At 45.6% G+C, this 17,733-nt stretch overlaps 10 protein-coding genes across 10 annotated transcripts; 6 read left to right on the top strand and 4 right to left on the bottom strand. All coding sequences in view use genetic code 12, as the record gives it.

Annotated features, from left to right (window-relative positions):
* Positions 1 to 316: 316 nt before the first annotated feature.
* On the top strand, positions 317 to 2,071 carry PSN45_004544 (FAD-binding D-lactate dehydrogenase [cytochrome]; the record flags this gene model as incomplete). Its single annotated transcript, XM_006686909.2, has 1 exon — positions 317 to 2,071. One exon carries the CDS (start codon positions 317 to 319, stop codon positions 2,069 to 2,071), a length of 1,755 nt encoding a protein of 584 aa, XP_006686972.1.
* Positions 2,072 to 2,169: 98 nt separating this feature from the next.
* Positions 2,170 to 3,132, top strand: MRPS5 (mitochondrial 37S ribosomal protein uS5m; the record flags this gene model as incomplete). Its single annotated transcript, XM_006686910.2, has 1 exon — positions 2,170 to 3,132. One exon carries the CDS (start codon positions 2,170 to 2,172, stop codon positions 3,130 to 3,132), a length of 963 nt encoding a protein of 320 aa, XP_006686973.1.
* A 96-nt stretch (positions 3,133 to 3,228) lies between these two features.
* On the top strand, positions 3,229 to 4,701 carry DJP1 (X-domain of DnaJ-containing; the record flags this gene model as incomplete). Its single annotated transcript, XM_006686911.1, has 1 exon — positions 3,229 to 4,701. One exon carries the CDS (start codon positions 3,229 to 3,231, stop codon positions 4,699 to 4,701), a length of 1,473 nt encoding a protein of 490 aa, XP_006686974.1.
* A 78-nt stretch (positions 4,702 to 4,779) lies between these two features.
* On the top strand, positions 4,780 to 6,684 carry LAP2_2 (Leucyl aminopeptidase yscIV; the record flags this gene model as incomplete). The annotated part of the gene is made up of 1 exon (XM_006686912.2): positions 4,780 to 6,684. One exon carries the CDS (start codon positions 4,780 to 4,782, stop codon positions 6,682 to 6,684), a length of 1,905 nt encoding a protein of 634 aa, XP_006686975.1.
* A 240-nt stretch (positions 6,685 to 6,924) lies between these two features.
* On the top strand, positions 6,925 to 7,434 carry PSN45_004540 (uncharacterized protein; the record flags this gene model as incomplete). Its single annotated transcript, XM_006686914.1, has 1 exon — positions 6,925 to 7,434. The coding sequence occupies one exon, from the start codon at positions 6,925 to 6,927 to the stop codon at positions 7,432 to 7,434; it is 510 nt and encodes a 169-aa protein (XP_006686977.1).
* A 34-nt stretch (positions 7,435 to 7,468) lies between these two features.
* Positions 7,469 to 9,845, bottom strand: PSN45_004539 (uncharacterized protein; the record flags this gene model as incomplete). Its single annotated transcript, XM_066158317.1, has 2 exons — positions 7,469 to 8,047; positions 8,154 to 9,845. The coding sequence occupies 2 exons, from the start codon at positions 9,843 to 9,845 to the stop codon at positions 7,469 to 7,471; spliced, it is 2,271 nt and encodes a 756-aa protein (XP_066014414.1).
* A 68-nt stretch (positions 9,846 to 9,913) lies between these two features.
* Positions 9,914 to 10,426, top strand: PSN45_004538 (uncharacterized protein; the record flags this gene model as incomplete). The annotated part of the gene is made up of 1 exon (XM_006687309.1): positions 9,914 to 10,426. One exon carries the CDS (start codon positions 9,914 to 9,916, stop codon positions 10,424 to 10,426), a length of 513 nt encoding a protein of 170 aa, XP_006687372.1.
* An 88-nt stretch (positions 10,427 to 10,514) lies between these two features.
* Positions 10,515 to 10,889, bottom strand: IES6 (chromatin-remodeling complex subunit ies6; the record flags this gene model as incomplete). Its single annotated transcript, XM_006686915.1, has 1 exon — positions 10,515 to 10,889. The coding sequence occupies one exon, from the start codon at positions 10,887 to 10,889 to the stop codon at positions 10,515 to 10,517; it is 375 nt and encodes a 124-aa protein (XP_006686978.1).
* A 1,821-nt stretch (positions 10,890 to 12,710) lies between these two features.
* On the bottom strand, positions 12,711 to 14,027 carry PSN45_004536 (uncharacterized protein; the record flags this gene model as incomplete). Its single annotated transcript, XM_066158316.1, has 1 exon — positions 12,711 to 14,027. The coding sequence occupies one exon, from the start codon at positions 14,025 to 14,027 to the stop codon at positions 12,711 to 12,713; it is 1,317 nt and encodes a 438-aa protein (XP_066014413.1).
* Positions 14,028 to 15,325: 1,298 nt separating this feature from the next.
* YWP1 (yeast-form wall protein 1) lies at positions 15,326 to 16,489 on the bottom strand (the record flags this gene model as incomplete). The annotated part of the gene is made up of 1 exon (XM_066158315.1): positions 15,326 to 16,489. The coding sequence occupies one exon, from the start codon at positions 16,487 to 16,489 to the stop codon at positions 15,326 to 15,328; it is 1,164 nt and encodes a 387-aa protein (XP_066014412.1).
* Positions 16,490 to 17,733: the final 1,244 nt, after the last annotated feature.

Below are 17,733 nucleotides of genomic sequence, written 5' to 3'. Positions count from 1 at the left end.
TCATCGTACTGATACTTATAACTCCAATTCGAAACAAAGTAGTAACCGTGGAGATTGAAAGGCTTCCGCATTCGTCTAACAAAATCAAGATCAGGTCAGCACCTGTAACCGACCTCCGCACGACCCGCGCTATCTTTTGTGGCTCAAACTCCACAGTTCGCCATTGCAGAAACAGGAAGAATATAAACCCATAAACAGTCAACCTGATTGGCAGCTACCCCCAAGTCCGAATTCTGGCACGTGAGGATCGGTGATCGCACTGTTTGCACTAAAACCTTCGTATTTTTTCACCCGTTGATTTAAATCACTACCAAGCATGTTTTCACGACTCAGAGCTGCTGCTCGTACTGTAAGACAATACAGCACCACACAAGCTCCTAAGCCTCTGTCCACCGCCGGACGCGTGGGAGTCATATCGGCTGCTGTTGTGTCCGGTGCCGCCGGGGTTTACTTTGGCAGCACCTATTTCGGTGGTAGAAATGACATCTACACTCGCTCGACCGCACCGCTCGATGCAGTTCCACCACTCCAGTACGCCGATAAAAACACATACGAAGTGGCAATTGCTGAGATGAAACAAGTGGTAGGCGAAGACAACTGGTCGGTGTCCGAAGACGAGATTCTTGCCGTTTCTGACCTTTTCTTCAGCACTCACAGACCTCCAAAACCCGCAGAAAACAAGCCCAGTATAATCATAAGCCCGGCTGATACACAACAAGTGTCTCAAATCGTCCAGATTGCCCACAAGTACCGGGTGCCAATTGTTGCCAACTCAGGAATGACCTCCTTAGAAGGACACACGATGCACACCAGAGGTCCTTATAGTGTATCATTATCGTTTTCAAGGATGAACAAAATCTTGGAATTCCACCCCGATGACTTGGACGTAGTGGTTCAACCAGCGGTGGGATGGCAGGAATTGGCTGAGTTTTTACAGGACCACGAGAAGGGTAAACGGTTGATTTTTGGGCCTGATCCCGGCATGGGTGCCACCGTGGGTGGTATGGCCAGTACGTCTGCCTCCGGTACCAATGCGTACCGTTACGGAACCATGAAGGAAAACGTCGTGAACATGACGGTGGTTTTGGCTGACGGGACCATTCTCAAGACCAGACAACGGCCCAGAAAATCCAGTGCTGGCTACGACTTGACCCGTTTGTTCATTGGCCTGGAAGGAACATTGGGCTTGATCACCGAAATAACCATAAAACTTCATGTCAAGCCCGTGTACGAGTATGTGAGTATTGCCACGTTCCCAACGATGAAGGATGCCACCAAAACTGCTTCTACTATTGTGGCCAAGAGCGGGCTCCAGTTGAATGCAATTGAGCTTCTTGATACCACCATGGTGGGGTTTGTGAATGCTGGAGGTATCACCGATGCCAAGGGCCGGCCCAAAGTTTTTCTTGAGAAGCCTACGCTTTTGTTGAAGATTGGTGGGCCCACCAAAGAATCGATTCACCAAGACACAAAGCTCGTGCAACAAATCGCCAAAGACAATGGAGTTGTGAAGTTTGAGCTGTCCACCTCGGAGGAGGAAAATGCCTTACTTTGGTCTGCTAGACGAAATGGGCTCTTTTCCACCATTGAACACGGTCAAAAGGTTTTGGACGACCCGAATGACGTCCAGTGTTGGACCACCGACATCGCTGTGCCGCTTTCAAATCTCCCCGATGTGATTTCCGAAACTCATGATGATTTGAACCGTCTGGGATTCAAAGGAAAATTCGCAACCATGGGCCACATTGGAGATGGAAACTGCCATTTTTTGCTTTTGTACAACAAAAAGGACTATGGGAAGGCCCAGGCGGCGGTGGACCGAATGGTGGAACGGACCCTTCAGTTTGAAGGGACTTGCACAGGAGAACACGGGGTTGGGGTAGGAAAACGGAGATTTTTACCAGTGGAACTAGGCCAGCCGGCGGTGGACTTGATGAGAAAAATCAAGTATCTGTTGGACCCGCACGCAGTTTTGAATCCTGATAAGGTGGTGAAGTTAGAAGCCGGGGACCCGCTTGATGAGCTTCTTGAGGCCGGCCATGTGGCTGAGTCTGGAAAAGGATGTTGTTAGATCATAGACTATTATAGAGGAATCCTGGGCGGCGCACGCGCCCGCACCACCGAAAAAGTTTCAATGTAGAATCGTAGAAATTTTTTTCAGTTGAGAACATGTTTCTGACGGTGAAGAGCTCGATTGGTCCCCAGCTTATACGGAGCTTAAGCTTCAGCCCTATGGCCAGGCAGTCTACCAAGCGGGCCGAAGAGCACATTGCGTACTTGTCGAAATTCTACACTCCCGAGCTTCTTCAAAGCATCAAAATCACCGAGTCCCTCGTGGAACCTGACACTATCTTGAAATTAACCAAACAAGGTCCCAACGCCCTTTCCAAGCTTGGACTCCAAAACACAGACTATTCCAAGACCGATCCCAAGTGGGATGAGCCGGTTTTGTATCCCAATCAAGCTGTGAATAAGACTCCATATCCCAACATTCCTCAGGTGCAAGCACCCGATCGCTCAGACTTAAAGTTGAGATTCAGCCCCGGCAAAGGTCCTCGAAAGGACAACTTCGCAACGTCCCGTGGGGTGTCTGAAGGGTTGTCCAAGTTAACGGGGTTGGACAAACGGTACATTGAACGATTATACGTGAGGCCAGTGGTGATGAAGAGAGTTAGTTGTCAAACCTCCAAGGGAAAAATCCCCAACTTCTTTGCCTTGACTGTGGTGGGAGACGGAAATGGAATGGTGGGCTTGGGAGAAGGTAAGTCGCGTGATGGGATGAGAACCGCCTTGGTAAAAGCTCATTGGAATGCAGTGAAAAACTTGGCTCCAGTGCAACGGTATGAAGACAGAACCATTTTGGGAGACATTGACTACAAGTACCATGCAGTGAAGTTGTTCCTCCAATCCGCGCCCGCCGGGTTTGGTCTCCGGGTGAACTCTAAGATCTTCGAGGTGTGTCAAGCAGCTGGTATCAAAGACTTGAGAGGAAAGATCTATAAGCTGAGAAACCCCATGAATGTGGTGAAAGGATTTGTCGAGGCTCTCACCAAACAGAGAGGCTTGCAGGACTTGGCCGGTGGTCGGGGAAAGAAGCTCATTGACTTGAGAAAAGTGTATTATTCTGCCTAGGGTCTTGTAAATAGTTGAATGCAAAGTCGTGTATATTTTTTGCGCACTGGCTCTTCTCGCATGTCTGTGATAATCACATTTTTTTAGCTAGTTATTATGGTAGTTGACACCACATACTACGATTTGTTGGGCATCAAGCCTGAGGCCACTGCCTTGGACATCAAGAAAGCATATCGAAAGGCCGCCATCCGTTTGCATCCCGATAAAAATCCTAATGACCCAGAAGCCGCCGCTCGGTTCCAAGAGGTGGGGGAGGCGTATCAGGTTTTAAGTGACGACTCTTTAAGAGCCAAATATGATAAGTATGGTAAACAGGAAAGCGTGCCGACCGAAGGGTTTGAGGATCCTTCTGAATTTTTCCTGATGATCTTTGGAGGAGAGGCTTTCAAAGATTGGATTGGGGAGTTATCCTTGCTCCAAGAATTATCCAAATCAGCCGAGTTATCTGAAACCAAACCCACAGAACCTACCGCTGCCACAAACACCACAGCCACAGCCACAACCACAACTGAGTTTACTCACCACCAGCCGAGTTCAGAAACTACGGGGTCGGCTTCCAAATTGTTTTTGGAAAGCGCAGAGGCTGCCAATGCAACTGAATTAGCGAAGAAAGAACAGGAGGAAAAGAGACGTAAAGAAGAACTAGAAAAGTATGAAGAAGAGTGCCGGGTCAAGAAGATCGAAATGAGACAGGAGTTGACCACCAAATTGGTAAACCGGCTTTCACTATTCACTGAGACAGACATGGCTGCTGATATTGCTGAATCCTTCAAAACCAAATTGAAGTACGAAGCCGAGTCTTTGAAAATGGAGAGCTTTGGGCTTGAGATATTACACACTATTGGATCAATCTACAAGTTGAAGCTGAAGATATTTTTAAAGAACCAGACCTTCTTGGGGCTTGGTGGTCTTTGGTGGTCTGTGAAAGAGAAAGGTGGGGTTGTCAGAGACACTTTTAAGACTATCACCAGTGCCTTGGACGCTCAGCTGACTATGCAAGAGTATACAAAGATGCAAGAGGATAATGAGTTCCATGCCAAGAAGGAAGCTGAAGAGGAAGCAAAGATCAAGCAAGAAGCTGAGGAAGAAACTAAAGCTGCTGAAGACGAGGTAACTCTTCTTGAACTGAAGCTCAAAGAAATGAAAGTGAATATGGAGCAGGAGCAACAGCAACAGCAACGAGAACATTCTGGCGACGGTTCTGCTTCTGCAGCTGTTAAGGAAGAAAAAATTCCCGAGAAGCATACACCTGAGGAATTCGCTGAAATGGAACAGTACTTGATGGGTAAAGTGCTTGCTGCTGCGTGGTCTGGGTCACGTTTTGAGATCCAGTTGACAGTACGGGCGGTTTGTGACAACTTGTTGTACGACAAGGAGGTTCCTCTTGAAAAGAGAATCGCCAGAGCCAAAGGGTTACGCTTAATTGGCGAAGTGTTCAGCTCCACCACCAGAACTGATGATGAGGCCGAAGAAGCCCGTGTTTTTGAGGAGTTAGTGGCCGAGGCTTCGAAGAAGAGACACAAGAAGAAGCAGCCTCAAGCTGAAGCTGAACCAATCCCAACCGCATGATAATATTTATTGTAAGATAGACTCTCAATACATTGATTTACAATTTGAAACTTCGCACCTAGAATAACTAATTGTGACATGACAGGAAGAGAAGCCATTCAACATAAAAGACCTGCCATTTCCCCAGAATTGGACCCTTGCACGCTTTCTAACTACTATGACGTGAATATAGTGTCAAGCAACTTAGACCTTGTGGTGTCGTTCGACAACAAAACTGTTTCTGGCCTGGTGACTTACGTTTTAAAGTTTGCTTCAAAACGGGTGTCAAAATTGACTTTAGACTGTTCTTACTTGGATATAAAAGGGGTTTCAGTTAACGACAAGTCAGCTCCATTCACGATGCTTCCCATATCTGAACCTTTTGGATCTCCACTTGAAATCTCCTTGGAGACCATTGTCGACTCAGAGTTTTCTGTGTCTATAACCTATGCCACCACAGAAAAGTGTACGGCACTTCAATTTATAAATGGTGATACTGGCCCCTACTTGTTTTCCCAGTGCCAGCCGATACACGCTCGATCCTTATTTCCATGCTTCGACACTCCAGGAGCCAAGTCTCCGTTTAAATACAAGGTATATTCGCCTCTGAAGGTGTTAATGTCTGGGTTACCGGAGGAAACCATTGAAAAGGATGTTTATTACTTCAACCAGCCCATTCCAATCCCATCCTACTTGGTGGCCATTGCCTCAGGTAACATTGTTTCCGCTCCAATTGGTCCTAGATCACTGGTATATTCAGAAGAACCCAAGATCAAGGAATGTCAATGGGAATTTGAGCAGGACATGGAAGACTTTATTCAAGTGGCAGAAAAATTGACTTTTAAATACGAATGGTCCAAGTTCGATGTGTTGGTCTTACCGCTGACATTTCCGTATGGTGGTATGGAAAATCCAAACATCACGTTTGCAACCCCAACCTTACTTTGCAAGGACAGGTCTCAAGTGAAAGTGCTTGCACACGAATTGGCCCATTCGTGGGCTGGAAACTTGGTCACAAACTGTTCATGGGAGCACTTTTGGCTCAACGAAGGTTGGACGGTATACTTTGAAAGAAGAATCTTAGGAGCGATTGCCGCAATAAAGGCCAAAAGAAGTGGAAGGCAAGATTACGAGGAGTATGGGGAGAAGTACAGGCATTTTGCAGCGTATCTTGGTTGGAGTGAATTAGCTCAAACCATTCCTGATTTGGCTGTGGAATCGACTTCTTTGATATGGAATCTCACCAATCAAGATCCAGATGACTTCTACTCAAGAATTCCTTACGATAAAGGGTTCACTTTCCTTTATTACCTTGAGAACAAGCTCGGAGGGACTAAGGAGTTTGACGACTTTATTCCTTTCTACTTCAAAAAGTTCCGGTACCAGTCCATTGATTCCTTCCAATTCATTGACCTGTTGTATGAGTTTTTTGTCCCAAAGGGGAAACAAGAGGTATTAGATTCTATTGACTTTGAAGCATGGCTTTTTGCACCTGGTTTGCCCGAATATCAAAATTTCGACACCAGTATGGTAGATGAGTGCACTAATTTGGCTGATAAGTGGATTTCTTCCTTTGTAAAGGGTGATGTGGATTTGATTAAAGCCACTTTTGACCAAGAAAAGGACTTTGCCAGTTTTGATGCCAACCAACATTTGGTATTCCTTGGAAATCTCTCCAAACAACTTGATTCCACGGATGTTGATCCTTTGTTGGTAAGAGTATTCCCTGATGTTTATCCATATTACAGTGAAAGCCAGAACTTTGAAATCATCTTCAACACCAGCAGTCTTTTGATCAAATACGGCTCTTATTCCGAAACAGATACCACAGTGCAACGATTCGCAAGCTGGTTGCACACGGTGGGGAGAATGAAGTACGTTAGACCAGGTTACCGGTTGTTAGCCAAACATATTTCCCGGGACTTTGCAATAAAGACGTTTGAAGCCAACGACAATTATCACCCAATTTGCAAAGCCTTAGTCAAGAAAGACTTGGGCATCTAAATACTAATTTTGCAGCCATAAAATATATGACCTTGCCTAAACCCCCAGTAACCTGTTTGTGTCCACTAACCTTTTTGTGTCCACCAACCTGTCAGAAACATTTTATTTGCAATTTGTAAATTAGCTTTGGCACAAAGCACGCATTTTTCCTGGTGGTGGTTGAGTAAGGCTCTTCAGCTGGTGATAGAAAATTGTGGAAATTGAGATTCCAAAAATCAACTCCACACTTTTCCTGTTCTCATGGATTACTTAACAAAATTGAACCCCGAGGACCCTTCGAGTGCCACCAAATCCACTCTCGGACTTTCGTACGAGTACCCCATTAAGTACTACGACTTCCATGTCTACTATTTTGCCCACAATAAAAAATCATTGTCAGAATCGAACTTTTTGCGGGACAAATTTCTAGCTGAGTTTACAAAAGAGGGCAAAGACGGATCTGTTATCGTCAAAAAGTTGCCCAACGACCAGATCATAGGGCCTCATCCAACGCAGTTTTGGGAGGTTGACGTGTGCCGTCCCGAAATATTCATCAGGGTTCTTAGTTGGTTTCAATTGAACCACGGCAGCTTGAGTGTATTAATTCATCCACAATCTGGGGACGACCTCTTGGACCACACCAACAGGGCCCTTTGGTTGGGTGATAAGTTGCCGCTTTTCACCGATGTATTTGATCCATTTCCACTGGGAATTGCTGAGTATGGAGTGAAGGGTGGCCGGCGTCTTACTCCAGAAGAGTTTGAAAGTTGATACTATGTTATATTATTGTATATGGTAGTGCAATCTACAAATCCACTTCTTTCTTGAACGCATCCAATCTTTTCTGGTGGTCCTGAATGAACTGGATGACTTTCTTTCTGTTTTCCCTGATGACAGGGTTTCCCAAGGTGTCAACTTCATCCAACTTGAATAATTCTTTCAATAACATTTCCTGGAAATACTTGTACTTGTACTGGGCATCTTCAGGTTTCATTGTCTTGTAGTCGTTGAAATAATCATTGATTTGTGGAACCCAGGTGGTTTCAAAATTGTCCAAGAGGTCTTGAATCTGTTTATTGGCCTTCTTAGCTTTTGATGTCTTCTTCTTTTTCTTCTTGGGTTTCTCTTCCGAGGTGGCAGAAGAACCTCCAAATAACAAACGTCCAAGTACAAAGAGCGTGGTGAGCCCCACGATGGAAATAGTCACGGTGACAGAATTGACTTTGAGCTGTTTGAAAGATTCGAGTACCTGATCAGAGTCGAGAGACTTGAATTCATCGATATAAGACTCCACGTCCTGAACAAAATGGTGCTTGAAATACTGCTGCAACTGCTCCAACTTGGGAGGAATCACCGCAATCACGTCGTTAACCTTTTCAGTTATCTGTTCCATGCTTTGTGTTGAAGTAAGATTTTGTGCGGGACTACACAATATGATAAAAGCTGGTGAAAATTCGCGTTCTTGCTTGCTTAGCTGTCTATATGAATACTTCTCCTTTGAATTGAAGGGAGGTTTTAACGTCTTCTACGGGTTGGGTTTTGGGCTTAGGCTTGGAGGCCTTATTTATAGGCGGCGGCACCTTCTTGGTTTCGGGAGTGGAGGCCTTCTTTGTTTCAAGAGTAGAGTCCTTGTTTGTAGGCGGCGGGAACTTCTTGGCCTCAGCACTGGAGGGCATACTGGTGCCTCTATTAAGGTTCTTGGGCAAACGTCTCTTGGGTCCTTTAGCACGAGACTTCTGTGGGTGTGTCAACTTGCTTGTGGACTCGGTGTCGGGTCTCTTCTCTATGGGAAAACTTTGACTTCTTTCTAGTTGATGGAGTTTTGTAGCTGGTGGACCTCCTAGTTGAGGAGCAGTGGTAACTCTGATAATTGAGTTCAACTGCGATTTAAAATCCACAGGAGCCGACTCCAAAGCCGTACGCTTCCCGAGTCTGCTGATCTGGGAATTTAGTAAGCTTGTATCCTGCTCTTTGTACTTCATCACCGATGGTTTTATGGGCTTTATAGGTTGGGAACTGGTCTTGTTAGACGCAAGCTTAGTCAATTGTGTTTTCAACTCAGTAGTGGTATTCTCATCGTACTTGGCTAAATCAGCTGGTTTAGGCTTGGGCACAGGCTTGGGTTTATCTTTCATCTTTGCAAGTTGGCTCAAAAGAGGTTCATTATCTTTCAGCTTATAGTTATCATAGGAAGGCTTCGTAAACGTTTCCACTATGGGCTTTGGTTTGATTATTACAGGCTTAGGGGTTGCTTTGGTTTCCAAATTTGCTTCTACCTTGGGCTTCACCTGAGGTTTCGGCTTCATAGTTATAGGCGTCACAGGAGATCTATTTCTTATTGGAGACCGACTCTGGGCACTGTCAATCCATGAAGTCGAGCGTATACCACGGGTGGGAGAAACCACTTCAACTTCATCGGTCTGAGGAACAAACTTAGCAGCTATCACCGGTTTTTCTCCAAGTGGCTTTGAATTCTGACTGGCAGCTACAGCATCGACGACACCTGAGGTAGCGGAACTAGGAGAAATACTGGAACTTAACCCATCCGATTTGGAAGGTTTGGCAGGTTTGGCAGGTTCTCCCTTAATAGAGTTTTCAACCTCAGCAAATGACCTGAATCTCTTCTCCTGACTATCTGAAACCTCTCTTTGGTTGGAAGAGCCCCTGGAAGCCAAGGGTTTGATTTTGTGTGCTGTTGGGGCCAGTACTGGTTTGACCAAGTCTATGGTAAAGTCTCCTGGTTTCTGAGAAGGCTTTTGTGGAGGTGTCTTCAAATATCTTCTTTGTGGCAATGGTGGTGTTTGTTCGTCCTCTGAAGCGTCCCGGCGTCGGGGCAAAGCTGGTGGAGTTTCCTCCCTTCTTCTGGGAAGTAGTGGTGGTGGAGACTCATCCCGAGACTCCTGAAGGTTTGGCTTTGGTCTCTGTGGTTTGGGGGGAGGCGTATTCCCTAAACGCTTATCTCTGTTGAACTTCAACAGCGGGACGTCGGTGTAGGCGGGTTTTGAAGGAGTAAACGAGTCAAGTCGCTTATGAGGAGAAGATGACAGCAGCCTCAACAGCTGGATGTTCCTCTCCAATGCTTGCTGGCGATTTTGGTCCTCCGATAACCTCTCTTGTGAGAGCTGTGAGAGCTGGGACAAGAAGTCGTCGACCTTATCCAAGGATGGAGACATTTGAGTCATAGGATATGAGATAAAAGTGTCAATCGTGAAATACACCGCGCGCAACAATATTTGGATCAAATACTCAAATGGCCGAGTTTGAAGATAAAAGAATCTGCTTTATTTCCTTTATCTCCCGAGACGACAAGCCGCTCTACATCCAATCGTTTGACTTGGACACCAAACAAGGAGACACCATAAATGCTAATAACTTTCTCAAGTACAACTTTCTTTCGCACATGGCGTTGGACATAATCACATCTCCAGCATCCATCAGCATACGAGAACAACAACAAGAAGCAGATGTGCGCAACGGAGCAGTGCTTCTCGTCGTGTATGACGACGTCTCGGTTTATGGGTATGAGTCGAACACGGGGCTAAAGATCATCATTGGGTTCAACAATCAGACTCATTTGAACCAAGAGGAATCTAAAATGGTTACATTAAGGACGTTATTTCTTCTGGTGCACAAGGCGTACGTGAAAACGATATGTAACCCATTCTTGGAAATTGATTCGTCTGGCGACATCGAGGGCATGTTGCAGAACGAAGTGTTTGACAAGAGCATAAAGAAGATAGTCAATGACTGGAACGACGCTTGACGAAAAGTTTATAAGTACGGTACTCTGATACATATCATAAAGTTTATTAAGTATAAACACATCGCTACTCTAATACATAACAACAATTTTACTTCAAAATGACGTTGGCCCCTCTCAAACTCAAGTACTCTTGGTCCAAACCCGGAGGCATATGTCTGATCACCTCCTGGTAAATTTCCACGTTGTAAAATCTCAAGTTATTCGAGGGACTACGGTATTTTCCCTCCAAGCCGGTGATATCACAATACTTTTTCAGGGGCTTTAATGTTGGTGGAGCCGTGATTGATGTGAGGGTTGGGGTGTCGAACTTGAGGCTTTTGGTTTGAAGGTATTTGATTTCATCGGAAATGAGCTGCCGAGCGGGCTTGAACCGCTTGTTCGAGGGCTTTACCTTGGTGGAGCTCTTGAAGCTGTGGTGCTTGGTCGTTACGTACGAGAGCTGCAGTAGTTCCAAGTCGGCCATTTGTGGTGTGTCTGTTCAGATGAAGTGCGAAGACGATTCTCAAGTTCGCAGCGCGAGTTGTGGTCTAGCGTGATGTGCTTTGACCACTAGTTAATCTGCTCGGCTACTACGTTGCCTTCTTCACGCTACGCTTCCTACTTCAGCAAGACTGTGCTTACTAACTCTCTCTTATCTGGCTTCTGGTCTTCATCCATAATTGGTTCGTGGGATCACGGGGTTATTCTCCTACACAAATCATTCACCACAGAACTGCCAAAAGGTATCCTTCAAAATCCCTCTAGGTAACAACGTGGTCCATAGACCATACCATATTTTTCAACGTGGTTTAAGAAACCATAAGATAATTTTTAATGTGGTTTTAGAAACCCTAACAATTATTATCTTCAACGTGGTTTAAGAAACCATAAGATAATTTTTAATGTGGTTTTAGAAACCCTAACAATTATTATCTTCAACGTGGTTGAAGAAGCCACAAATAAAATTCCTGGCTTACTTCATGAATTATCTCTATGGAATGCTCGACAGATTTCGTTTTTAGCCGGTACTAAAACTTCTTGGCCCTGTTGACAGACAAGAGAAGGAATTCTCCGATCAAATTCGTATAAATATATGTGCATTCCATGCCAAGCTGGAATTGCAGGGTCAGACCAACAAAAATCAAACGAAACCAACGCGGTGGGATATCCATCCGTAACCCCTCGTCGGTCTTGAACCGGCTCAAACTACCCCCATGCTGGAATTCTTCACGCAAGAAAATCTATGTGCAAAGAAGCTATTGATATCTAACTGAAAAAGTCAGCAACTGGAAGCGGATGCTTTTGTTGGATTGGCAGCAGGTGATTTGCGGCTACGGGGCTTTAACCGCGTGCACTAGTATACGGCTAAAGATATATTTCAATAGCAACCTTTTCACGAAGAGGGACGATCTCGGAGCCCTTGAAACCCAACTTGGGTCATTCATTCACTAGTTGCACGGACTGCGAGGGTTATGAGTGGTGGAATAGATACCTCCAAAAAATTGTTTAGTTTGCATTTAGTAAATGTTGGTGCTGGAATAAATAATATTTTGCAACTCATGCAGTGGCCCAGAACTTTGCGAGCTGTTTGCGGGTTCTTTGCGCGAAAGCGGTCACATTCCCCCATCCAACTTTTCTATATGCACCCGCACTGCGGCCGATCATTTGGTTGTCATGCGTCAGTTGTTACGCCGATCGGTACATTGTCTCGATATGCAAGGTAAATCCCCCTACTCACATTTAGACCTGAGGCCAGCAGATGGTGATTGTCTTGATCTACTCTGGCACTTCCATCACACAGCAACCAACCCCAAAGTCAAGGCGGAGACTGAATCTCCCAATTCAGATTTAAACCTTCTGTAGAGATCTCTTCTGGCTGAGGCGGACTAATATTTCCTTGTCAATTGCTGGCTGTCACGCCTGGATTTGGAAGTCCCCTAAAGCTGATTTAGAGTTGATGAGGCAGATTTAGCCAAGCAGGCTCGCCACGCGCCTTGGAACCGCCAAGCCTTGGCCCATATAGACCATATTTCAATGTGTGAGTTAGCAACCAGCATATGACGGTCTAAATGCTCTAGATCTACATGATTTTGTCTACGAGCTCTAAACCAGCCATAATATTTTGATTTGAACAGTGATATTATTTTTAATACGAATAGCAGGAGTTTCCAAGAATATAGTTCACAAGTATGGTACAAATCTTCTTCCGAACTGGGTTCAGACAAGACCATAGTATACAATAATTATCCAAATACCTGTTGCTCGAATGACTACCTAGTTATTAACAGGCAGCCAAATTGTCTAACTAGATCAACCAAGCCAAAGCAGCGATAACCACGGCGAACACAGAAGTGACACCGGTGTTTGCACCAGCTTCAACAGTAGACACACCAGCTTCGGTGGTAGCTCCGGCTTCCAAAGATGTAGAGAGAGTCACGGTGGCTTGCACAGTAACAGTGGTATCACAGCTGTCACCGGAGCACACAATGGACGCAGCGCCAGCAGCCAAAGACCCGACTGGAGCGGCGGTGGTGGAATTGACGACGGCTACGGTCGAGTTCACAATTGGCGAAAACGTCAAAGACGATGCCACCGCCGTAGCAGAGGTGACAGCAGTGGCTTCTTCAGCGGTGACAGGGCATAACGTAGTGTAGGCAGTTTCCACCCCGTTAATAGTAACAGTGGTGACGGTTTCAACCAAAGAGGTTGGAGTACACCCAGCCTCACCACAGGAGGTGATGGTAACGTAGGAAGTCACGTAGAGAGTCGAGGTTTCATCTTCAGTAGACTCCTCGGCAGTCAATGGACAGTAGGTGGTGTAGATGGTTTCTTCTTCGGTAACAGTGGTCAAACCGGTGGTGACAGCAGAAGTAGAACACTTGTTGTCAACACAAGAAGTGATGGTGATGACGGTAGTTTCAATGTCGGTGACGGTATCGGCCGCTGCTTCTTCAGCCGTCAATGGGCAATAAGTGGTGTAAGAAGTAACCTCATCGTCAATGGTGACAGTGGTGACAGTTGCCACGGCTGGCACCGCGGTAGTAGAACATTTGTTGGCGGAACAGGAAGTGATGGTAATGACGGTAGTTTCCGCATCGGTGACAGTCGAGGTGAGGTCGGCCGAAGGGTCGAGCGAGGAAGCCACGCTGACGTCGACCACCGAGAATTCAACAGCCGAAACCGAGCTTCCGTCCAAGGTTTCCAAATACGCGATGGTATCAGATTCTTCGTCTCTGGCGTAAATGGTCTTACCCAATAATCTTCTTCTCAAAGCAGCAGTGGAGTTGGTGGCTGGGGTTTTAGTCTCGTCGATTCTGAACAACGGAACCGGGCCTCCTCCGTAGATCAACTTGGCAGGAATTTCGATATCTCTACCGGCTTTAGCAATGTTATTGAAATATTTGGTAGCATTGAGCAACGCGTAGTAGGCGGTAACATCATAATCGTCCAACGACTCAAAGTCCCACACAACTGGGAGATCGGCAGGAAGCGTGAACGGACAAACGCCGGTGTCGAGGTCGACGGTAGCAACCGCTTCATCTCCCACGACACAAACCACGTCTTTGGCCATAACCAGGGTGGCAGCCAAAATGGCAGAACAAACGAAGGTGGAGAATCTCATCAAGATAAAGAAAGGAATGTAAAGAGTTGGCCTTGAAAGAACGAAATTCAGCAGAATTGAAGTTGGTAAGACTGGGGACAGGGGTTATTTAAATCACCACCACCGCAACCAAAACAAACCTCGTCAGGACAAATGCCAATGTTATGGTATACGCATGAGCCCCTGCCAGAAAGCAGAAGACAATGGCTGATTAAGGTGTGAGGACTCGGCAAACCCAGCCTGCGTCGCCAAACACGCTTGCAAACAATGCGTGTAGCACTTAATCGGAGACGATTCGGATAGAAACCAAAACAAAACGCGCGTAATTTCGGTGGAAGGAGTAAATGGTTGTGAGGTGGTAGCGACTGGAGTAATTGGAGAGATGAGTCGGGAATGGTTGTGGGCCTGGCTGGATGAGAATAGGGTGCCTCCCAGGTTTCTCTTAACTCTCACAACTCCCAGCTCCCAGCTCCCAGCTCCTAGATCCAAATTAATTCTCATCCCTCAACTCTCAGGCGGTCCAGACGATGGTCAAATCGATCGTCAGGGGAACCGCATTCGCTACACGACCGAAGCGCCGGGCTCCGCCAATCGGCTTGAGACGTGATGGATAGGGGCTGGTATGGGATACCACTATTTTTGCCTGGCCTCGTGGGCATTCCTGCGACAATGGCTGAAGTGCTAAACGAGTTCGCAGCTGGGAATTTACATGTTTGATCAAGGTATTTGATTAGCCAATCGACCACCACAGCAGCTGTCAGTGGAAGAGCGTGTGGGGCCTACGACAGTAATGCACCGCATACGACCGAAATTCGGAAGGAGTAGTGCACAACAGGCATGTGAAATGTCAAATGCTTGCCTTCTTTGACTCCTTCTCTGCGCTTAACTACTAGTTTTCGGAAGGATACACGATGATAAGCTCTGTCTAATAAGGAATAGTGACGAGTATTTGAGGTGAGGTCGTGCATTATTTGATGCCTTCGTTTCAATTGTGAAGTTTAATTTTGGGCCATGCACAGATCTGCCCCAGGCCATGTGTCGTGGCCCGACCAAAATTTGCAGCCACTTTCAACCACCATCAACATAATTTCTCAAATGATTATTCACTACATGTACACCATTACAAAGGGGGATCTATTAGACTAACCGAAAAAATAGTACAGACTTTTAACCGAAAATATAGTACAAAAATCAAACAACACCAACCGGTGACGAAAATATTCCACGAAAGGAATGAGCCAGTGGCTCGGGAATAAATGCAATGATGAAAGGAAAATCCGAGAGGAAGTAATTGAAATACAAGAAACTCTGTCAACCTCTTAGATGAACAAACCGGCCAATGGAATTAAGGCAACGGCCAAGAGAGAAGAGCCAACCTTGTTACCAGCACCTTCAAAGGTGTTGATAGGAGAGGTAGAAGTAGCAGCAGCAGCAGAAGTAGCCAAGGTGGTGGATTCAGCAGCAACGGTTTCACCAGTGCTGACAGCAGCAGTAGTAGTTTCAGCAGTAGTTTCACCGGTAACTGGGCACCAGGTGGTGTAAATGGTTTCTTCACCAGCAACAGTGGTAGTGACTGGACCTTGAGTGGCAGACACTTCAGAAGTAGAACACTTGTCTTCAGAGCACGAAGTGATGGTGATCACAGTGGTCTCAACCTCAGTGGTGGTGGTTTCACCAGTCAATGGGCAGTAAGTGTAGTAAGAAGTAACTTCACCTTCAACGGTTTCAGTGGTCAAAGATGGGGTCACTGGAACTTCAGAAGTGGCACAGGCATCGTCCGAACAAGAAGTGACGGTGATGACAGTGGTCAATGGACAGTAAGTGGTGTAAGAAGTGACTTCTTCGTTAACAGTGGTGACGACTTCAGAAGCAGTAGCTGAAACAGTTGCTTCACCACAGGCGTTGTTAGAGCAGGTGGTGATGGTGATAACGGTGGTGGCAACGTCAGTTTCGGTGACAATACCAGTAGATCCGACACCGGTTCCGGTAGCAGTAACAGAAGAAGAAGAAAGGTCGACAACTTCGAAAGTAACACCATCGATGGCAGTACCGTCAGTGGTTTCAGCAGTAGCAATGAAGTCATCGACCTCAGCTCTCTTAACCATCTCCACTTGCTTCAACAATCTTCTTCTGATGGCAGCAGTAGAGTTAGAAGGTGGAGTACGGTCCAAGTGAACTTGGAAACAAGGAGTAGCTGGTAAACCGTATAAGATTGAAGCTGGGATGGAGATGGTTCTACCAGCATCGGCAATTTGGTTGAAGTACTTGATGGAATTGGCAACGGCGTAGTAGAAGGTAACATCGTATTCATCTGAAGACACAAAGTCAAAGGCAACAGGGTATCTTTGTGGAATGGTAAATGGACAGACACCGGTGTCAAGATCCACAACTCCAACAGCTTCACCGTTTACTAAACAAGCGACATCTTTGGCGACAGCGTAGCTAGCCAAAATGGCGGTAGACAAAACGTTGGTAAATTTCATACTTGATCTTTAAGCGAGTGAAAGTATGGCAGTAAGAAAGTGGGCATTTGGTTCTTTTTATAGGTTGCAAGATAGATTTAGGAGTTGAGCCAGCAAAATAGCTGCATGCATAAATGATTAGAAATAAAATAAAATAAGCCAAGTTTTACTGCGCGACCAATAAAAAAAAAAACCATGGTGAAATCATTTCTTTTTCACGGAATTCTATAATTGGTTCTACGATTCTAATAAATCTCACACCCAATTTACACGCATGAAGATAAGTCTTCGTTCAAAGAATATTAGTAATCATCTGCTTTATACCTCCTAGCTTGGCTTAGTCCACGTTGGTATTGGCATTCTTACGAGATCTCCCCTCTTGGTTAGACTTGCTACTAATCTGATGTCGTAGATCGGCGATTTCAGTCCTTCGAAGTACTGCATGATAATGAAAGCCTCAACAAATAATTTATAAAAAAAACGTGAGTGAGTTAATTGTAAAAGCCCAACCCATGGACAAGGCAGAGGCAGAAACAACTCCCAGTATAAGCCATCTTTTCAGGTTGGTGTGAATCTCCCTATCGCGCCTGTTCGCCTGTTCCCAATGAGACATTTACCATGACCAAATGTCTAGATTTGCGTGATATCTGAGTGAATTCTCTTTTGGAACTAACACCTGATGCTTCTAGAGCTTGAAGGGGGTCCCAAGACACGTTTGCTAGTTGCTGACGTCTTGCATTTACATTCCCTGTTGTAGTATCTCTAAATCTGAAACAGGACTATTCGCAAATTAGTCCAAAAGTAATTTGCGTGCGTGGGAGATAGCGTTGAGGCCGGTGGGCCTGGAAACCTTTCCCGGAAATCTTGTCTATCTACGGGCGAATATTTACAATATTGACCAACTAGGCCGCGGGCCGTGCCGTTTTAGGCCTTACTATTGTGACTTTACACACCTGGCGTTTTGCGCGAATAGGATCTTCATGTTCGTAGAGTACCCAAGCTTTTAACGCATGGGGGACCTGTTTTGGATTGCAGTCCTGAGCCCACGCAATAGATTTGAAGCAATGTATTTTTTTAATATCTATTTATACATAATGTCATATTGTCTTGCTACCGATTAGTACAGTACAATGAGTGAGAATTTGATTTCCTTGGTGCGGATAATTGGCGTATCCAGCTTTTTCATTTTTTCCGCAAGCGGAACCTTTTAGGCGAACATTTTTAGTTTCGCCATGGGTACGAGCGAGATCTAGATAACGTAGCAT

Source organism: Yamadazyma tenuis, chromosome 6 (genome assembly GCF_029203305.1).
Source record: "Yamadazyma tenuis chromosome 6, complete sequence".
Taxonomy (NCBI): domain Eukaryota; kingdom Fungi; phylum Ascomycota; class Pichiomycetes; order Serinales; family Debaryomycetaceae; genus Yamadazyma; species Yamadazyma tenuis.
This window is presented reverse-complemented; position numbering and strand designations above follow the sequence as displayed.